Below are 20452 nucleotides of genomic sequence, written 5' to 3'. Positions count from 1 at the left end.
ATACGCGTCTGTTATTTTCTTTATGACGCGCCCTCTCTCTCTAACTTTTGTCTAGAACGTCGAGTTCCTCAACAACCCCGCCCGCTTCCTCGATTCATACAAGTTCAAGGTCACCTTTGAATGCATCGCCCCTCTCAAAGATGGTCCTCTCCCCTCCCCCCCTCTCATTCCCCCCGCTAACCAACCCTACAGACCTCGAATGGAAACTCATCTACGTCTCCTCCCCAGACAACGAGCAGCTCGACCAAGAGCTCGACGACTGCCTCGTCGGCCCCGTCCCCGTCGGCGTAAACTGCTTCGAATTCGAAGGCTCTCCGCCCGACCCCGCAACTGTGCCCCCCGAAGACGTCCTCGGCGTCGCAGCCCTCATCCTCACCGGCTCCTACAACGACCAAGAATTCGTCCGCGTCGGCTACTACCAGAACACAGAATACGACAACGACGAGATGCGCGAGGCCCAGCCCAAGCCCATCGTCTTCGACCGCCTCGTCCGCGACATCAGCACCAAGCCCCGCGTCACCCGCTTCCAGATCAAGTGGTGAGTGCTTGGCTTCATCTCGTCGAGCGCGTGTGCATGTCACATGCGCGTTTTTGGACGCGCTTGGACGCGCAACGAGGCTGCGATCTGGACAACGCGTACTGATACCCGCGGCTCCTTCACAGGGACGTCGCCCCACCGCAGCAGATGGGCTCGGCAGCAGCAGGCGCCGCTGCATCTGCAGCTGTACCATCAGCCAACGACCTCGACGACGGCGACGTCGAAATGCAGCCGATAAAAACCAACGGCCTCTCGTAACTCCTGGGCACGGCTCTTCGGTCAGCTGTTACCATCTTCCACAGCACAGCTCGCCTAGCGCGCAACGTTCGCTAAAGCGCGCGGGGCAAAGGGTGCCGTCTCGTAGTCTCCTTTGTGCAGCCGTTCTACACGTGTCGCTGCGCTCTTTTGAGTAGCCGTCTCGCGAGCGCACGTCTCATACCGCTTCTTATATCCTTATTTATCGCCCATCTGTAGCCCGTAGCCCCGCCATGCGCACAATCACAGCGTGTCATTCTAGGAATAATGCATACATATCTAGACATGGCCTGAGTACAAGCGCGCACTACACATCAAACATGCTGTACATGTAAGTAATCTCGACTGGGCGCCGAGGTGCGCTCAAGCTCATACGAGCGACTTGCTCTTGTACAGCAACACATACGCCGAAGAATCCTCACCTGTTTGATCGAGACGTTAGCACATTCACCTTGCGAAAAAGCAGTCTCACCCACCTCCACCATCAATCGTCCCCAACTTCTCCTTCGGGAACACGCTGACCTTCTCATCATCAAACTTATACCAGTCCTCATCGTCATCATCAAACGCCGGCCCCTGCCCGCCCGTCGTCGGACCGGCAATACCAGACCCCGCGCCCTCCGCGCCCTCTTCGCTGGTGGACGTCTCACCAGCAGCGACAGCAGCCGCATCCGCCTTCGTGTGGAACACCGACTTCTTCACGAAGCCCATATAATGCCCCGAATCCGCCTGCGGGCCCTTGTGCGTCACGATCGCTGTCCACCCCAGCGTTAGTCAGAACAAAGGCGAGCAATCGGCTGGTTAAAAAAAGGACAGAAACGCACCAACAAGCTCATAAAGCCCCGTCAAGCTCGCTCCATAGTCGCTCTTCACATCCGGATGCACAAGCTCCTCGAGCTCCTTGAGCTCCCGCGTGCGATACACATGCTCCGGCTCCAGATCCACATCCTCCACGCGCCCTTTCCCCTTCTCCTCGCCCGCCCCACCAGTGCCGTGCGGCGGCGCCGAATCCCCCACAGACGTGCTCGCGCTCACCGGCCCCGCCGCCGCATTCGCCATCTCCACGTCCCCGTCCCTCTGCACCGCCCTCCCCGCCGCACCAGCACCACCATCCTGGGCAACCCGTGTGCGCTTGCGCACCTTGCGCCTCTCCGCGCGCTCCTTCTCCATCTCCTTGAGCCGGCGCGACGCGGGCAGCAGCTTCGCGCGCAGCTCGTCCGTCGCGACGTCCAGCCCGTCCAGCTCCTCCGCGAACTTGACCTTGCGCATGATCTTGGCTTTCTTGCCCACGTCCCGCCGCCACGCGAAGCGCACCATGTGCACGGTGAGGTACCCGGGCAGGCGCGACAGCCGCGTCGTCTGCGTGTACACGGCCGAGCGGCCCAGTGAGGGTGAGTTTTTCTCGACTTCCTGGTTCAGAGCCTGTGTGGAGGGAAACGAGTGGTTGGTTTTATATATAAACAATGAAGGCGAGAAAGAGGGAGACATACGTCCATGATGCCGGTCTGCATATAGTTCGTCGTCCCGCTGATATTACACTCGATCTTGAGCACCTTCTCAAACGTCACCGTCGGCTCTTCCTCCGGCGCCTCATTACACTTCAGCCTTCAAAAAAAGTAACCACCATTAGCCTCAATCCCGCACTCAAGCGCCTAACGAAAACGCACTCCCTGCGCACCTCCCCCATCATAAACTGGTCAATAAACTTCTTCCCGGACGCGGACGCGCCGTCCGGCTCAAGGCCGGGCACGATCTTGAGGTTGTTCGCGATCTGGGTCCAGCACTCCTCCGCGTCCTGCTGCGCGTAACTCGCCATCATGCTCACTTTGGAGCGGTCGAACTCGTTGAACTGCGGCACGACCTGTCGCAGGACGGAGAGGAACGAGTTCGGGATGAACGCGTCGGTCGTACGCCCCATGCTGCTGTACAGGTCGCGCATCGCGCGCGGGAGGACGTCGAGCGTGGGTGCACTGTAGACAAGTAATGTCGATAGCGTTAGACAGCGTGCTCGATTGACTAGGTGGGGTGAAAGGGATGATAGGCGTACACGCTGAGGGCCTGCTGCAACTCTGGGATGGCGCGCATGGCTTGGACGACGGAGTTCATGTAGCATGTGTTTCCGAGACTGGCGGCGAACATGAGGTGGTTAGGACTGCGAGGATGATGCATACGTCTGCACGTACTTTTTGAGACCAACTGGCAATGCCAGCTGCACAGAAACAAGATGGTTAGACAATATATACGAGATACGCGAGGCACTAGACGTACCGCTTCCGCCATCTCAGCATCGTCCATGTCTGCACGATCAGTGTCAGTACACTCTAACCCCTGAGGGCGCATATACGATCGCAACTGACCTTCGAGGAAGACGATAGGCTTGGGTGGCGGCTTGGGCAGCTCGCCCGCCGCACCGATGACCATGAAGGTCTGATCCTACAATACGCATATAGGAATCAGCTTTTGTTAGGAAGACTTGCGCATCGTATTCACCGCTTTAGGGCCAATCTTTTTCCAGTCGCTGTCGTCCTACAAGAGCACATCGAGAGCGGTTAGCACACATAGTGAGACAAGGAGGGAAGGAGGCACCTTGAGCATGCCGCCCTTGACCATGACCTTCATGCGCTCTGGTGGCACGCCCGTGAGGTGGTACACGGCGTCCTTGAACACGGTCGGTGGCTGATCGGGGTCGAGCTGGAGGTCAAAGACCTTGCCCGCATGTTTGATATGCACATCCAGTGGTGCCATCGTCTTGTTCTTCTTCTCCTAGTTTATATGTTTGTTGTGAAGCGCGATCTCCTTGAGGAAACACAGAGAGGTCTGGCTGATCTGGAGAGGATCTGACGTACGCGTCGTCCACTGCAGCCGGGCGTCCGATCTTGGAGGGCGTGACACCAGAAAAAGGTGACATGAGTTATGTAAGCGGCTCAGAGACGGGTGACGCGGTTACGCTGACGTCACAGCCGGCGTTGCGAACACGTCCCCTCTCGAGGCGCAGCATTTCGGACTCCTACTTAACACCTCTCTTCACTTTACTCCATCATCATCCTACTCTAACCCATCGATAGTCGACCAACATGACGATCTAGTGAGTGCACGGCTGTTCATGAAAAGGCTGCGGACGATGCTGACACGTGGATGACCAGCTACACGCTTACCTTCCTGCTCCTGACTGCAGAGGCAAGTCGATTCACTTTGATACGCGCTCAACTGCCAAAATCCTGACACGTCTCCATCTTCGTTAGATGGCCACATTCTGTGTTCTCGTCTCACCTCTGCCCTACGCTGTCAAGAAGCGCCTCTTCCGGTTCCTCTCCGAAAGTCCTGTTGTCGCCAAGATCGCGTATGGACTCAAGATATCGTTCATGTATGCTTCCGTATGTCCATCCAATCAACGTACCAGCGCTGATAACTCCCCACCTCAGATTCGTCGGCATCCTCTTCATCGACGCAGTCCAGCGCATGTTGCGCGTCACAGCCGAGACTGAACAAGCCAAGACGGGCGGCCAGGGCATGCAGGACATCCGCACAGAGACAAACTACGCCGCGCGCAAGTTCTAGTATGTGCCCTCCCATTCGCATTATCTTTGCAAACCTCTGGTCTAACCCCACTTCATCATAACAGCGCACAGCGTAACACCTACCTCACCGGCTTCTGCCTCTTCCTCTCTCTCGTCCTCACCCGCACGTTTTACATCATCCTCGACCTCATCCACACCCAGGAGGAATACGCAAAACTCAAGAGCCAGGTTCGTCTCACCATCTACTTTTGCCGATGCGTCACCAACACCCACTAACACGTGATTACTGCATTCTGCTTCCGAACGAATCTCCAGACCGCGAGCTCCTCCAAGAACGCCATCTCCTCCGCCGACCAGAACAAGGAGATCGCCGACCTCAAGAAGAGGCTCGCATCCGCCGAAGCCAAGGAGCGCGACTTCGGTGAGCACTTTTTCTTTTCTTCAGACATTACCTTCCTCGGTCCTTCCGGCTGAGAGTGCACGTGCTCGCGAATCATTTACTGACGTCACGCGTTGCTTTATTTTTCGCATGGACATAATAGAGACTCTTAAGAAGCAGAGCAAGCAGCAGGCCGCCGAGTACGACCGCCTCGCTACCGAGCTTAACAAGGCCAACGGGTCGGTGTCCGACAAGAAGAAGGACTAAAAAGCTGGCTTTCCACGGTGTTCCTCCTTGTAGATGAGGGCGCGAAGCCGCAATTATGCGATGAGCATGGGCGTTGTGCTTGATTCTTTCTTCAATTATATATGTCCGGACTTGTATGTATCCTCCTACTTAGCTTCTTGGGCGGTCTGGCGCAGCATACTACTACTTGAATAATCTTGCAGTTTTTCCACTTGCGCTGAATAACCGATGCCGTGCACCAATATTTAGTGAGCTTGTTTGGCAAGCTGTGCGCGTGGTCACGATTCGAGAGATTGATAGCTGGTGGGTAAAAGCTTCTCATGTCGTTGACTTTGCCTGCGTATCGGTTTGAATCCGCACAGCGAGGTGAGAATAGCGCCCTTAAGCTCTCCTCTCGGATTTGCGGACGCGCGTTAATATTTGATCTCGGTAGTCACTTTTATGTTAGCGTTTGAATGGCTGGACTTTGCCCGACGAGACGTCTGAGATAGACGCGCGCCCAGCCCGCTTGGTGGATTAGCGCTTAAAATTCCGACTCGAACACTCCTCGAGCTTTGTCAACTCACGCCAATATTGTGACATTCCCGAGCCTCGTCAATAGCACAGGAATTGGCCTACTTGCGTACGTGCTTATGCGTGTGGTGAGCGCATGGACTTTTAACTCTCGTGGACGCCCGCTCAATCATTAATGGCGCGCTTGTGTATGGATAACGCGCGTGGTCTCGGACGCACTAGCGCTATGCTCAACTTGGGCTAATGTACTACGGGAGCGATTGATTCTGAATCGTAATTCATGATGCTCGGTCAGTTCGTCGACGAAAACGACTTCTCAGGGTCGACCTGTCAAGAATGTACACCGTGACAAAGCAAGGCTCGAAGTACGGTAAGCTCGCTCGAGCCAGCATTGGCCGTCCACAACTATCCTGGATGGATACAATCGTTTAAGGAGGGAAGAGGAAATGTGCCGAATAACAACGAAATATTCGGACCGGTCATACTCACCCTCGCTAACAACCTCGTCTCATCTTTATTCACGGCACCAACACAGTGAGCAGCACATATGAGATGATCGCAATTGCGGGCGCGAGCGGTGCGGTCGGCAAGCCGCTCCTCGAGGTACGCTTGGATTCAGACTTGCTGCTTTTAAACACTTATAAATACTGCCCTCAAACAAAGCTGACCGATGATGCTACGACACAACGCAGACCCTCTTCGCCGGCGGCACCGCGACCAGAGTCGTCGCGCTCGTACGGCCCCCCTCCGGGAAGTAGTACTCGTCGGTCAGCGAGTACCATCCCACAAGCTAATAGAGTAGACGCTTTCATTGGACATTGTTGAGACTTTTGCGATTGTCTTAAATTTAACACCCTCATTCGCTCATCAACTGTTTATCTACCTGGTGGACATCGCTTTCAATTCTCATTTTCACTTGTAAGCTTGCGGACTTAGCTGGAATTTAATTAACTTTCAGTAACGAGCTGACTTAGTGTATCTCGACGTTTGTTCATGTAAGGCGATTGGATTGATTGTACACAACTAAACATCGCTAGTACATAAACAGGCAACCAATATCCAAGGCCACTCAACGCAAGTAAGTGTTCAAACGTATAGTACGAAGAGACACGAAGTCGTAATACGGACACCAAAGATGAGAGGTAAAAGGGAATGTCAGCATGGGAGGGATCCGTGCATGATGCAGTTACCCGTTACCCCAGCGGCTGTTTGTTCGTTCTGTACGACAGCGCCAAGGTGCCCCGACGCGTTAAGGGCGCATCGGACCGCCCCAGGCTGGCAATGACCTGAAAAAGAAAGGAAAAAATCAGTAACACGTATCATCGCTATCTTGCTAGGACCGAAGTCGTCGAAATGTTGAGGGACCGTCGCGGCCGTCGCCATAAGAGCCAGCTGTAGAGTGGGATATTAGCATGCAATCGACTAGGAGGAAAGGAGGACGACTAACCATTTGATGGTGTCGGGTGAGCCGGCGAGACGAGCACCGCGGCCATCATGCGGCCCCACTACTAGCATCGGCCTTGCTAACGAAGCGTCCATGGGCGCATATAGCACGCGCGGTCCGTCCGCCAAGCGCCGCCCGCGAGCACGGTCCCGGTCCAAGTGGAGTGTCCGCGTCGGCCATGGCACCGGTCAGCACCGCGGCCATCATGCCACCCCGCTACTAACCACGGGCTTGCAAACGCGGCGTCCGTGAGGCGCATATAGCACGCGCGGGTCCCTTCCAGACTAGCGGTCAATACGAGCGGGCTGAACGCGCCGTCGCAGAGGGCCGACCAAGGACGACGGGTACTAAGAGCGAAGCGGAGTCAGAGAGATGACGAGGGCGAGGGAAGGGGAGGAGAGAGAAGCTAGAGGGAACTGAGGAAAATTCGAGGGAGGAGGGCCTGCCTTTTATCTCATTTCGATCCTCCGAAGCGGGTTGCACTTGTTGATTTCTACAATTTCCCGATCTGTATTTCCGAAGGGACTTACAAGGCAATGTCGAGCCCGCGGCAGGTGGGAAGCGGCTCCGTCAATTTTTATTTTCTGTTTCGAGCTGCCGTGCAAGGGCCGTGAACCGATTGACCTCAAGAACGGAGGGTGGGTTGATTCGCGACGACAATCAAGCTCGTTTTGGGAAGGCGAGATGCTAGGAGATGCTAGGGTCATGGGAGTGTGAGAGCGTCACGGTCAGGGGATAAGTGGCATCGCGAACCTGAGTCCGCTGTCACGGTAGCCGGATAAGCCAAGGAAGCTGCCAGATCTCAGTGGCACGTTTGAAAGCTTATTGTCAAGGCTGGCGCCGTGAGCCCGGCTCGTCGGAGAGACGAACCGAACATTGACGTCGGGACATCCCACCCTCGAGTCGGCACGCAATACTTATCATTGGACCTCAGAACGGAAGCAAGCAAGCTGGGAGACCACGATTACGGAAAACCGGACAAGTCATTCTAAAAGCGTCGGGATAAATACAAGAAGATGGAGCGAGAGGAGCAGCGGGCGTTGTAATCGGACCTCGCTTGCTCGGAGTGAACAAAAGGAAAACAGCGTCAATGCCCTAAAATCGGAAACCATAATGCAAAACATGGGCAAACATGTCTGACAGCGCGAGGCAATACTTGACTCCGATATCTGGCGATTAACGAGGGATGGGCCTCGCCTGACCTCCCTCGGAGCTAGCACGCTTCCGTGGACGCCCCAAACCAGCCATGGGATAACGGGCGTGTCTCGCCTTTCCTGAACGAGCCCAGAGGTCTGTTTTCATATTCTGATGGGCCTCGCTGCCTCGATGCGCTGTGACTATTAACATCAGATCTCCGCCACCACCCAGAAAAATTCATGCACACCTTCCTCTCAAGGAAATTTAGTGGGGTAAAACAAGAATGTGTTGCTGAAGCGAGGGAAACCGTTCGGTTCGTTCAGAGCTGCCCCTTGGCGCCATGCAATAACTATCTCGTTAGCTTGAGTCGACCATGAGTGACGGAGCTGCAGCGCTTGTGCGGGCGTGCACAAGCGTCGATGCCTCGCTGACATTATTGATACTACTAGGCTTGATGGTTCGCGATGCAAAGACATCTATAACGGCAAAGCAAACGCTCGAAGGAGCCGTCGGGTTGTTGCAGTGGCCTATAAGAAAATCAGACTCTAAATGCATCAGAACCAAGCAGGGCTCCACAGTTTTCATCTGAATGATAGCGAGCATAAAAAAGCTGACTGCCTCCGTGAGTCATAACCCGCATCAGCAACTGCACCCTCATTGGAAGATATTAATTGGCGTACTCCGTATTCCGGGCCACGCGACTATAGTTAAAGAAAGAAACTTCGCCATGCGCGTCGCGTTTCGGGGCTTCGACTAGTCTTGGGCTCGTAGTTAGAACCACGATAATCTCAAATATGTAGGTACCAGGCACTCTGCGATATGACCAATACAAAGGCCACCGATCTAGTAAAACATAATAATTTCATCAGGAAACAGAAACTGAAGAAATAATGTAAGCGCCCACCCATTAGAACTACCTACCGCCACTACCCAAGCGCCTAGTCAACGTTTTTCCAGCGAAACACTTGAGCGAGAATTTCGCTAGATAAAGCTGCTCGCGTTATAGATACTCGAACCCCATGAATATTGCAATGTCATCGGCAGAAACCATAGTGCCTACCATTATAGATTCGTATCTGTTCGCAACCTGAACATGTAGTATCACAAGTTCAGCGCCAACAGCACGGGATATTTCGAGGGCGCTACGCCTCACCTGTTGTGTTTGTCGGGTTCGCTGCGGCCGAAAGAGAAGTTCAACGACAGCGTCAAGGCTCACCTCTTTCAGAACCCGGCTAAGCTCGCCTTTCTCAGGACCCAAACCCGACCTTCTCGACAATCGAGAACGATGAACGTGTCATATCATGGAGATCAAAGCCCTAGCGCTCCTACTGCAATCCGTTGGTAACGAGATGAGTGTTCGAGAGCGGAGCCTATGTCGAACATTGAAAGCCTAGGCGCTTGTTAGGGGTGGTTGCATGATCAATACAGGTCTGAGGGTTTCGGACCCAACGCGAGCGATATACGACCCCCTGAAAAACTTCGAGAACGCCAATCATAGAAAGAAAGGCACTCAAGTACAGTGCTTGTTTGTGGTCGTGGAAGAGTTGCAGGACCCAGTCGTTAGCAGTAAGTGGTTCCGAACGAGGCTGGCGGCGAGCTGTGCAAGCCCTTCGGCACCTTGCGAACACGGCGCGGCCCGACATGGCGCGCTCGTCCTCGCAGCGCAGGACGCTACATACAACGAGCAGCCCCATCACATTATTCATGGAACGGTATTAAGCAGATCGTATGTTCGGGCACAGAACACCCTCTATCTACATGATATAGCATTCGATCCTCTACGAGTATTATATAACTCCAGCAAGAAAACAAAAGCAAAACCGAGAAACCACGACCAAGCGTGCAGATAACTACCTGCCAGCCAACGACGAAACCATTCACACCAATCACGAAATCCGCCCCTGCCCGTTCTCCCTTGGCGGTGCCCCCGACAGCCCATAGCTCCCCGCATCCAACGACGGCGACGCAGCATGCCTCGGCGTCGTCGTCCCGCTCCTCCTCCCCGTGCTCTCGCCCGTCGGAAGCACCGCAGCCCCAGACACACCCAGCTCCACCTCCTCGCCCTCGTCCTCGCTGTCCATCGGCGTGCCCACCCCGCTCGCCGCGCCCGACCCGCCGTTGCCCGACCCGCTCGCATTCGCACTGCGCCGCGCCCGGCGCGCGTGGAACGTCCGGCTCGCCGTGGCGTTCGAGAACAGCGGGAGGAGGTACCGCTCGTCCAGCGCCTGGAACCACTTGCCGTCCTCGCTCGTAACTCTGCCCAGCCTCCGCCCGTCTCCCTGCTCTAAGTCGCCCGCGCCGTCGCCCACCACACCGGCGGCGGCGGCTGTAGCGGCGGCGGCAGCGGTCGGTGCCATGGGGAGCGTCTCCCCGTCCGACTCGTATGAGTCAGACGACGCAGCCGAGAACACCGTGTTGCCTCCTCCTGCCGTCGCCACTACGCCGGGCGAGCGAAGCGCAGTGGACGACCGCCCACCGCCATAGTGCTGTCCAATGCGTCCGCCATGACCGCCGCTGCTCCGGCCCACATACCCCGGCGATCGCGCACCCTCATCCACAAACCCACCATTGCTATTCCTCCCTGTAGCGACCCACGAGACGCCCGAGCGCCGCGTGTACCACGGGCGGCCCATCTCGTCGTCATCGTCGTCGCTCGCCGCCTCGTCCTCCACGCCCGTCCGGATCCCAAGCACCTCAAGCATGCGCGCCGTCGTCCCGCCAAACACAATGACCGTGAGCACCACCACGACGAGCACCGTCATGCGCAGCGTCGGCGCGCTGTCGCCCTTGAACCCCGCCGCGAGCGCGACGCCAACCGCGCCGCGGAGGCCCGCCCAGAAGAGCATCATCTGGTACGAGTGCGGGAGCTCCTCGCTGCGCTGCCCGCGCGCGTGCTTCAGGAAGAAGTTGATCGCCTCGCTCAGCGGGAACACGGCCGCGTAGCGCGTGAACACGACCGCGACCGTCGTCACGATGATGAACAGCGGCTTCACGTAGTGCGTCATGCGCTCGCCCGCGGGCGGCGCGGTGAAGAGCGAGAGACCGAGGTAGATGAAGATGAAGTTCTCCGAGAGCTGCGCGAGCGTCGAGAAGATGTACTTGGTCGTGCGCTGCGTCTTGAGCGACATGGTGTGGTACGCGTAGTGCTTGAGCGTGATGCCGCAGAAAAGCAGCGAGACGATTCCGGACATGGACAGCCCGTTTGAGAAGAAGTAGCACGTGTAGGCGGAGAGTGCAACGAGACAGGACTCGATCGCAGGGTACTGACTGAGCGACGAGTGCTTAAGTGTCAGGGACATCGCGAGGCCGAAGCAGACGCCGAGCGCCATGGAGACGCTGAAGTTGAGCAAGAAGATGCCGATACCATGGAATATCGACGAGACAAATATCTCCGTCCCATGGAACTGGGTAAGCGTCCTAACCATCACGTCACAACCACATTAGAGGAGGGATGACACAGGCACTGAACATATACTCACTCATACATGACGATACTGACCGCATCGTTCAACAAGCTCTCTCCAAATATAATCGAGTACAGCTTCGGATCGACCTTGTACTGGTTGAAGATGGCGAGAATCGTGACCGGGTCCGTCGCCGAGAGCGTCGAGCCAAAGATGAGACATTCGAGGAGCGTCACGTCAAGCGATTCGAGGCCGAGGAACGAATAAACGTAGACCAACACACTGCCCTGTAAGTGGTGAGAGACCGCCCCTCTTTCTTGAACGATGCTTATGCTAGGAAAACGCACCCAACGCCGACGGCGGAGATGAAGGTCCCGAGGAAGGCGAAGGTGAGGATGGACCCGAAGTTGCGGAAGAAGTTTTCCTGGTCGAGTCGTCAGGCGGGGCGACAGCAAAGCCAAGGCAGATAGATGCGACGCACCTGTTTGAGTTCATATCCTGAGTTGAGGATGATAGGCGGCAGGAGGAGGTTGAAGAAGAGTGTATGCTTGAATGTCTACAAAGACCCTCCTCGTCAGCAAATGATCCTTCCTGTCATATGCTTCGGCTTGGCAAGGGACATAATCGCGGTGCGAGGCACAGCCCACCAGAGCTGTACGGGAAGACGACCATGCTCTTCCGAGCCCGCCATCCACAAAGGTGATGCAGAGAATGCGAGAACGACAGACTCACCAGCATCTCGCGAATCTCCGTCCCGGGCGCGAGCCTAACCACCAGCCCGACGAACATGCCCGCAAAGATCGAGACCAGTGTCTCATGTATCGTCTTTATGCGCTTGATCTGCAGATAATACGACGTCCACAGGGAGATAATGAGAAGGAGGCAGACGAGGAAGAGGGACCAGGAGGAGTAGAACTCCTCTTCCTCGACGACAGGCGTGTCCGAGGCGGTGGCGTCGGCCGCTGCGACGGTGAGGGATCCGAGGTTGACGCCCATGGTTGAAGGATTAGTCGAAAGCTCGCTGGAGCGAACGGTGGACTGTGGGCTGACGACGTGGACTCGGTCGAGGTGTCGTTTGTAGATGTTGAAGGTGGTGGTCAATGCAAGCTGCGCACTCATCAACGCCTCCGCACCTTCCTTTCCAGGCACCAGCCTGCCCGCGCCGGTGCGCTGAAACGTGTCCCTGTCTCCGCGTTTCACGTTTTTTCTCCCACTATCCTCTGCTCAATATCGACTACTTTTCTTTGACCTCATGCGTTTAGAACACTCGAACCAGTGAAATCTGGCACCGCTTTTCGCGGATTAACACGCTCTCCGGAACTTAGACTCAAGCGACAAAAGATGCGAGAAAAATGCATGTATTGAGTATATGCGCGATGCCGTCCCAGGCTGTCCCCGTCCAACCCAGTACCGCTATGCCTCTACTACACTCCCGCCCTGGCCACCGAGCCCCAATCCCCAAATCTCCAGGAGACCCCAAGCCGACTGAAACGACCCTAAGCGTGGAAGGGAGTCAGTGATGAGAAGCAATAGAAAGTCGGAGACGTGAAGACGAGTCTGGTGATATGCGGAACTGGATAGTAATCAGGGCCGACAGTGGAAGTGGCTAAGGGACGTCGCCGACGAAGAGGTGCTCAAGTCGAGGTATGCAATCACTCGACTCAGAATAAACGCGACGCTACAGGACTTGAATCACTGCAAGAACGCCGTCAGCAGAGGGTAAGAGAACCAACATCGGATGAAGACATACCACGAAGTACCTTACGCGTCGCAAATCACGCGCAGCATAGTGGCATCCCACCACCAACCCGTCACTATGCCGCTGAAGTGACACGCCACAGTCGTTGAGAAAGCGGCAGTCAGACTGTTACGCGCTGCGAGGTGCGTCGCCCAGGGAGCAATAAGAATGCTCCTGCGCTCAGCTTCGCGCCGGAGTTCACACTCATCACGCATGCTATGATGTAGCAGAGCACGCCGTCGCAAAGCCTTGATGCACTGCAAGAACACGATCAATACGAGGCGCGAACGATGGAAGGGCAGCGAAACGTACCACCAGACTCATCACGCGGGATGAAAGACTTGATGCACTAGAAGGTATGTCAACGTCAGCATGGGGAAGCACCCAAACTAACACCACGAAGACGTACCACCAAATCACTCGAGCTCCCAGAAAGCCAGCGTAACATTGTGGCGACCCACCACCACCCGTCACCTTGCCGCAAAGGTGACGCGCCACAATGTTGAGGTGTTCATCTTGAGACGGCACCTGGGAACCAACGAATCAGCGCAAACCGAAGGCGAAATCCATACTTGAACGTCTTCCTGGCACATCTTGAGCGAGACGACGACGAAACCACCTTGCCCCTGTGTCGCCCGAGGACCTCGGGTTGGACCCCGTCATAGCGCCAGGCCCGGGTCGAAACCGCACAGGCCGACTAGGAGCCCACGACCCTGCCTACACCCACGAACACATGGTCGACAAGCATATGGCGGCTCCGCTGAGCGGAGGAAGCTTACACCGCTTGGACCGCGAGGGCACGGGCACGCGCGCGGCGCCGAGCTGCCGAAGCAAACAACATCACCGGTGACAACACGGTGTGGCCTTTCCGCTCCTGGCGCGCCGCACGACGTCTAGATGCCTGCAGCATGCGAATTGGGCTATGTGGGAGGCCTCCGACGGACGAGAGGTCGCGCGGTGGACCCGGGGCGGGAAGACCAGAGGCCGCTCGCAAATCTCGGTGGACTACGACTCGGCATGGAGCTTATGGGCGTAGGGCACACGCGACGTCGAACGTGGACTCTGCACAGAGGGCAGGGGGTCAAAGTGCGTGCTCTCAGGGACCGGTGCTGAGAGCAGAGGCGACTTTATGCGACCGACCTCGCCGCCCGCGCAGCTTGGGATGCAGGACCCGCTGGGGACTTCGGAGAACCTCCGGGACGAGCCCTATGCTGTGTGGCGGGCGTCAGGATTGGATGTGTTGGTGGAGCTGAGGGGACACTTACGAAGTCTCCGTTCGTATGGCCGTCCGCGTACCGTCTTGAGGGTACCTGGGGAGGAGAGGACCGGTCAGGATCATGGGCCATCCACGAAGAGGAGCAGCAGGACTGACCTGCCGATTGCGGCATGGCTTCTCGCGCAGCCAGTTGATGGGCGTCTAGGGAGATGATGAGCGTGAGGCGATGGGTGAGGGAGGAGGGGAGTGGACTTGCCCAGTGGCGGATGAGGGAAGTGAGGGGAGGTGAGGAAAGAGAGACGGGCGAGTGGCCCCCCTTTATATACCTGGGCAGGAAGCAGTGGCTCGTGCGCTCGTGAGGCTTGATGGCAGCATTCGAGCAACGCCTTTGCCACTTTGCCACAGCTTGTTGCTCGGTTCGTCTGATTGGAAACAGCGGACGGCTCTGGGGCACTCCAAATTCCGGCCCTGGCCTTTCATCATCGCAACGAACAAGAAGCCACTCCAACACAATACATTCCGCCCCGGATTGGGCAGGTTGGACACGGCTCGATGACTCGACATCGCTTCCATTATTCAACAACCACACAGCAACTTGCCTATATCAGGCCGAAATCGGCGAGGGAAGATGGACCCACAATGTATTACAGCTAGCTGATCACGTCCTGATAGTGCTCGGCTCACCCCGCCGCCACTCCGTCCCTTGGAAATTGGCAATATATCCGTCTAATGACACCCGGTGACATCCAACTGTATTGAAAGCGTCTCCATCGACCCTTTTTGCGTCCATGCCCTGACACACTACGCGAACGGGTCCGCTCAAAAAAAACGATGAACTCTTACCATCTTGGAACGCCCGATCCGCTCAACCAGCCCGCTGCCCGGTTCGCCCGGCCGGCTCACGATCAGTCGAACGCACAGCAAGTTCCGCCGGGAACACTGATCGTTTCCCTCCTCCCCTTCTTCTGTTGATACTGTATTGCGGGATTCTCGCACAGGCGACGCGATAACGCAGCAGGCCCTAGGCCATAATTAACCCTGAACCTGAACACGAGGCCCTCGAGGTTCGAGGCGTCCAATGACCATCGTGACATCCCTTCCCACGAACCCGTTCCGCCACCCAATATCACCCAATCAGCGAGTCCGGTCGGTGGCGCGGTGTCCATGGACTTTCCACACTTGCTGTAGACGCTAGCTTGGTTCCATTACTTAGGCGCCGGGGGCTCGTTCGAAGAACGTTCGGGCAGGTGGGCAGGCAAAAAACGAGGGTGCTGTGCGTCGCCTTTTTGGAACGAAACACGAGGCCAGGTGCATACGGCTCCAAGTACGGCTCTTGAGGTGCCTATAGCATCCCTGAAGATCGGCTGGGGTGGGTGGAGCGTGTTTTCAGGGCTGGTCTGTTCGTTTTTGTCCCGGGAGAAGCTGATCTCGGGCTCGGACGAGGGACCTAGTCATGATGTCTCGCGAAAGAACAGGTGTCTCGCGTAGGATAGCTGGTAGGGCGTAGGGCTTTCTATGCCCGAGAAATTGGCATGACCTCAGGAAGACCTCGTGCCTCACGTTCAACGACCCGGTATGGTTCATCAATGTTGGAAAATATGGCTCGCTAATACTGGAAAACTTCGGGCATTAGTAGCCTCAAGCGCGGCAGATTTGATAAGCCCCTCGATGCGTTTATGTGCACAATAAAAAATGATTCGGCGAGCGACGATGACCTGGGCCTGGGTCAAACGCTCGTAGAGACGATTTGCAATACCGTGGCCGGTCATCGTGACTCATGCTGCCGTAAACGCGACCATGCGGCGCCCTCGAGTGTGCACCAGCACGCTTCTCGACTCCACACAATCCGGGATAGCTGTCTTTGTCGTATTGTTGCCCTGTAAGGAACGGCCTGTGCACCTCTGAGCTTGAGAGCCGTTGTTAATTATTTTCTTCGGTAATTTCGCCGCGAACGAACACTTCTGCTCCTTCCTTCCTTGTGGTGTCGAGAGCGATGACCTTGTCACTGGCCCCCAGCAAGAATTCGTATGTGCCACTAGCGCAGCAGCAACCGACACATCCCGCTGCTGAGGATGAGCAGCCCTCTAGGCTAGAAATGACCAACGCACGAGGCGTATGATGCTACGGCGATCAATACAAGTTTGTCGTATGTACTTCATCAACTATCAGTGCATACAGGGCTAGTAGAGGAACTGAATCTCCTCGGCCACCTCGTACGCTCCATTTTCCCAAAGAACAGCGGATTAATGGCAAACGAGGATGTCAAGAATGGAGTCGTTTTGTAGGCTTTATAGCCTCCCTCAGGCAGACGAAACATAAGAAGACCGTCGTTCTCCATAGGCTCTGAGACGCAGATCGTAGCTTCTTTCTTCCCAAAACGTCCTGGTTTTCTAGACTTGGTGAGTTAACGTTATTGCGCGCTTTAGGATCTGCTCACATTTTCGCTCTGATGACGTTATCCCTCAGTACAAATGGGCAATGTGGTAGCAAACGAACCTGTTGTCTCAGAAAGCTCAATAATACCCGTTTCTTTCCTGATATCAGAGGCGGTGCCGTGGTAATTTATCCAGGTTCACTTTCTGAGACAAGAAGTACTTCGAAAAATGACAAGTCGCGCATGCGATCATCTGAAATTGTGCCCAAGCCTGGCTAACATCCGTGTTGCCTCTCCGTGCGTCCACCGTCTACATCTAGTAGATTGGCATGGTCGAGTGATGTGAATCGAGTCCCGTGCATTCTGCCACGAGAAGTAGTCACCCACGACTGGATCATCGGTTTCGGACAATACACCCGTGTATTCCCCTGACCAAGTCAGCGCCCTGCGCGGTCATCTATATTGGCTACGGATAAACGCCTGCGAGATCCCCAAAATGCCTTCGTGGTGAAGCGGGTACCTCGATGCTCGACGCCAACATCGACGCGCAGGTTGCAAAACGACAGATAAGACGCGCCCTCTCCGCCCACGTGCAGGTCACGCCTCTCGCTAACCTGTTTGACAGCAACCGCCGGCTGTGTTGCCTCATCCTCAACCACGACCATCATCCCTCGTCGACTCTCTACAGCGCTGCCCATGTTTCTTCCGCTTTTTCTCGGGGCTCGACGGTGTCTTCCACAGTCCGCAGGGCGCTGATCCATCCCGGGCCGCTTCGGGTGGCTCAACATAGGAGGCGTGTGAAGTGGGTGGTGTTTACACCTGTTTGGCATGCAGAGAGGCTTTATATTGCGCGGCTCCATGTGACTTGCCCGTGACTTACACCCTCACACCCCGTGACCCACCCGCATCACCATCTCGCCCTTCGTCTCCTCGTCCTCGCCTTAGGGTCCCTGTGCACACGCTGCACTATCGACTGGTGAGACTCCAAATCCATGAATTTGCCTTGCGATGTTCTATGCACACGTTGGGTGACGCACTAAGCGATAGTGTGCTCCTACTTTGGCTTCGTTGAAGAGACCCCTCTTAATACTATCTCCCGCTCGTCCCACGCTGTGATATGCATGACGCCTCGTTCGTGTACTAAATCCATGTCGTACGCAGGTCATCCGCAGCGCGTTCTGCCGAGTCGTCGCTTGCGGCCAACGATCCCATTATCTCCTGCGATAGGCGTCGCCGTCTCGTGAAACGCACGCACGCACCCCCGCCTCTGCCTCTGCATCTGCAATATAACATCGGCCCCTACCCTCCACCTTACCTTCCGACATGGCCCAAGCACAACCCACCCATGACCCCACCCTCAACTTCGCGGAGACGCCGAACCCCTCAAATCAGCCCGCTCAAAAAGGCGCACCTCCGGCCGCGGTTCCGCCAGGGGTGACCCCCGGCTTCCCGCTCGACGGCACCGCGAACCAGCAACACTTGACGAACATCCTGAGCCAGTATCCCATGTTGAAGAAGGTGAGTCTCTCTCCGACGTTTGGTCCCTATCTTCAATCCCGTTCGCCGTTCCGTTTGTTATCGTTTGTCGCCTATCCCTGCGCCAGAGTTTCGGGACGTGTCGAACGGTCCGTGGAGTGTGAAGGATGGATGAATACAAAGAACGCCCGCTTAGGTGAGGGTGTTCTTTGGAGCTTTGGGTCGCATGATCGACTTTCATACGGCCCACGTGATCTTTGACATTCGTCACGTTAAGCTCAGGGGTAGAGACGGTGTTCTCGACAACGGTCGTGCTCTCGCGGCGGCGGTTTCTGTTACTTTTCTCATGATGTTTCGCCGAGGTTCTGGGACAGATTCTGACGACGCGTCTTCTCAGCTTATGGATAATGGCTCCCTCGGTCCAGAAGATGCTGCTACAGCCCTTGCTACCCTCAGTCATCCCACCTCCTTCGGCGGTTCATCCGTCACGCAGTTTCCTGTGACGAGTGATCCGGGCCCGAGCTCACATCCTCGAGGGCCGCCGAATCTTGGACAGCTCAGCGCTGCTGCTGCTGCCCAGCAAGAGGTCGAAGAAAGCGGCACAGAAGACAACGACGCTTCGCCCGTGCAGCAGACCCCAGGGGCCCCGGTGAGTGCCGGCGGGCGCTCGAGAAGCAGTCGGAATGCCGCCATGGGCAGCGACGAGTGGGCGAGACAACGAAAAGACAACCACGTACGCCTTCCTCTCCGTCTCCTTTTCTTCGCCCGCGTATTTGCTAACACCCGAGTCTTTCCCTTTTCCCCCCCTTCTCCATCATATAGAAAGAGGTTGAGCGACGGCGCCGCAGCAATATCAACGACGGCATCAACGAGCTCGGGCGCATCGTGCCTAATTCGTCGGGCGAAAAGGCGAAAGGCGCGATCCTGCACCGCGCGGTGCAGTACATCCACCACCTCAAGGAGAACGAGGCGCGCAATATCGAGAAGTGGACGCTCGAGAAGCTGCTTATGGACCAGGCGATGGGCGACCTGCAGGCGCAGCTCGAGGAGGTGCGCAGGCTGTGGGAGCAGGAGCGTACCGCGCGCCAGAGGCTCGAGGGCGAGCTCGAGGTCCTGCGTGGTGGTCCTGCGGACGCGGATGGTGCCGCCGCTGGGGCTGGGAATGCTACCGCCACTGCTGCTAAGAGCCGATCCGGGAGCGTGGAGAATAGCTCGCAGCAGAAGGACGGGGAGGCAGCCGTGGAGGGGGACGGCACGCTGGAGCGGCCGGGGAAGCGGACTCGCACCGAGTGAAGATGATGCCTTGCGGTCCATGCTCTACTTCGTGACTGAAAAGCGCTAGTGTCCCTTTCATCCTTTTCTTCCCATGTAGCAACTTGTTATGACCTCGATGTCTCTTTGTCGGCGTTTTCTCAACTGTTTTCTACTGCTCGTCTTCTCGTGCCTTCCTGCCGAGACGCATGTCCTTCGTGTATTATAGCTAGCTCGCTGCCTACATGCCACTTGTGCTCTTACTACACTTTATCCTCAGGTGCTAAGGTCGGAGATGGGTTTGGGGGCCAGCTACTCTCCAACTAGGATTCAAGGACAATTAATGGGGTGCAGAACGAGCGGCCCGGGATCAAGCCGCCGGATCCTTCGTGAGTTACCGGGCGTTGCACCCGGCCCCAGACCGGAACTGTCTTTTTGCGAACCATCAGCGCCTCTTTCCCAGCTCATTGACTTCCGACAACTTGAAGCTCTGCACATAGGACCAAACACTTTCACTTGTCTTGTCAGAGTTATAAACTCCGCACAATGTAAATTGAGTCGGAGTCTCGCCTTGACGCTGACAACCAAAGACAACGCTGATAGAGCCAGCGGCTGAGTAAGACGGGCGCTTGGAAGCGCTGACTAAAGGTGAGCTCTAGCAGGTCTTACACTTTTCCTAGTTACTCAGCGCTGTAACTGCGTGTAAAACGCCAGGATTTATAATGGCGATATGTTAACGTTGTTATGATGCGAAGGTCTTGGTTTATCATCTTCCCCCATGGTTAAGGCTGAATAAGTTCATCGTCGCTTCCTCGTACTGACCGCTTTACTCAGTTAAGTTCATCCTTGCTTCTTAGTACTCTCATTACTTCGACGCTCGGAAGGCCCAATGTCTAAGGCCGAGGTTTAGTGAGCGGCCCTGTGCGCACTCCTCAAGATCTGATTCGTCGGTAGGCCGTACTA

At 56.1% G+C, this 20452-nt stretch overlaps 4 protein-coding genes across 4 annotated transcripts; 2 read left to right on the top strand and 2 right to left on the bottom strand.

The window, feature by feature from the left end:
* Positions 1-55: 55 nt before the first annotated feature.
* Positions 56-3660, bottom strand: CONPUDRAFT_110207 (cysteine proteinase). Its single transcript, XM_007774822.1, has 13 exons — positions 3380-3660; positions 3284-3319; positions 3151-3226; positions 3062-3090; positions 2977-3002; positions 2841-2918; positions 2461-2763; positions 2284-2398; positions 1618-2215; positions 1270-1548; positions 664-1215; positions 193-538; positions 56-143 (listed from the first exon to the last, which is right to left on the bottom strand). The coding sequence occupies exons 1-11, from the start codon at positions 3536-3538 to the stop codon at positions 1163-1165; spliced, it is 1752 nt and encodes a 583-aa protein (XP_007773012.1). The 5' UTR covers positions 3539-3660; the 3' UTR covers positions 56-143; positions 193-538; positions 664-1162.
* Positions 3661-4035: 375 nt separating this feature from the next.
* On the top strand, positions 4036-4957 carry CONPUDRAFT_63674 (endoplasmic reticulum protein; the record flags this gene model as incomplete). The annotated part of the gene is made up of 5 exons (XM_007774705.1): positions 4036-4157; positions 4216-4350; positions 4416-4539; positions 4645-4732; positions 4854-4957. 5 exons carry the CDS (start codon positions 4036-4038, stop codon positions 4955-4957), a joined length of 573 nt encoding a protein of 190 aa, XP_007772895.1.
* Positions 4958-9749: 4792 nt separating this feature from the next.
* On the bottom strand, positions 9750-12466 carry CONPUDRAFT_84593 (sodium hydrogen exchanger). Its single transcript, XM_007774821.1, has 5 exons — positions 12167-12466; positions 11916-11990; positions 11782-11858; positions 11510-11716; positions 9750-11447 (listed from the first exon to the last, which is right to left on the bottom strand). The coding sequence occupies exons 1-5, from the start codon at positions 12428-12430 to the stop codon at positions 9917-9919; spliced, it is 2154 nt and encodes a 717-aa protein (XP_007773011.1). The 5' UTR covers positions 12431-12466; the 3' UTR covers positions 9750-9916.
* A 6463-nt stretch (positions 12467-18929) lies between these two features.
* On the top strand, positions 18930-19531 carry CONPUDRAFT_63758 (uncharacterized protein; the record flags this gene model as incomplete). Its single annotated transcript, XM_007774707.1, has 2 exons — positions 18930-18971; positions 19061-19531. The coding sequence occupies 2 exons, from the start codon at positions 18930-18932 to the stop codon at positions 19529-19531; spliced, it is 513 nt and encodes a 170-aa protein (XP_007772897.1).
* Between the last annotated feature and the right edge of the window lie 921 nt (positions 19532-20452).

Source organism: Coniophora puteana, assembly GCF_000271625.1.
Source record: "Coniophora puteana RWD-64-598 SS2 unplaced genomic scaffold CONPUscaffold_13, whole genome shotgun sequence".
Taxonomy (NCBI): Eukaryota; Fungi; Basidiomycota; class Agaricomycetes; order Boletales; family Coniophoraceae; genus Coniophora; species Coniophora puteana.
This window is presented reverse-complemented; position numbering and strand designations above follow the sequence as displayed.

What these genes read in the sequence shown, in the direction of transcription:
- CONPUDRAFT_110207 (XM_007774822.1), bottom strand. Translation starts at nt 3,538, where the DNA reads ATGGCACCACTGGATGTGCATATCAAACATGCGGGCAAGGTCTTTGAC. An exon ending in TTGCAGCAGGCCCTCAGCGT is followed by an intron (nt 2,764 to 2,840) that starts GTACGCCTATCA and finishes ACTTGTCTACAG; the next exon opens with TGCACCCACGCTCGACGTCC. An exon ending in GGGGACGATTGATGGTGGAG is followed by an intron (nt 1,216 to 1,269) that starts GTGGGTGAGACT and finishes TCGATCAAACAG; the next exon opens with GTGAGGATTCTTCGGCGTAT.
- CONPUDRAFT_84593 (XM_007774821.1), bottom strand. Translation starts at nt 12,430, where the DNA reads ATGGGCGTCAACCTCGGATCCCTCACCGTCGCAGCGGCCGACGCCACC. An exon ending in CGGAGATTCGCGAGATGCTG is followed by an intron (nt 11,991 to 12,166) that starts GTGAGTCTGTCG and finishes GGGTCTTTGTAG; the next exon opens with ACATTCAAGCATACACTCTT. An exon ending in ATCTCCGCCGTCGGCGTTGG is followed by an intron (nt 11,717 to 11,781) that starts GTGCGTTTTCCT and finishes CTTACAGGGCAG; the next exon opens with TGTGTTGGTCTACGTTTATT.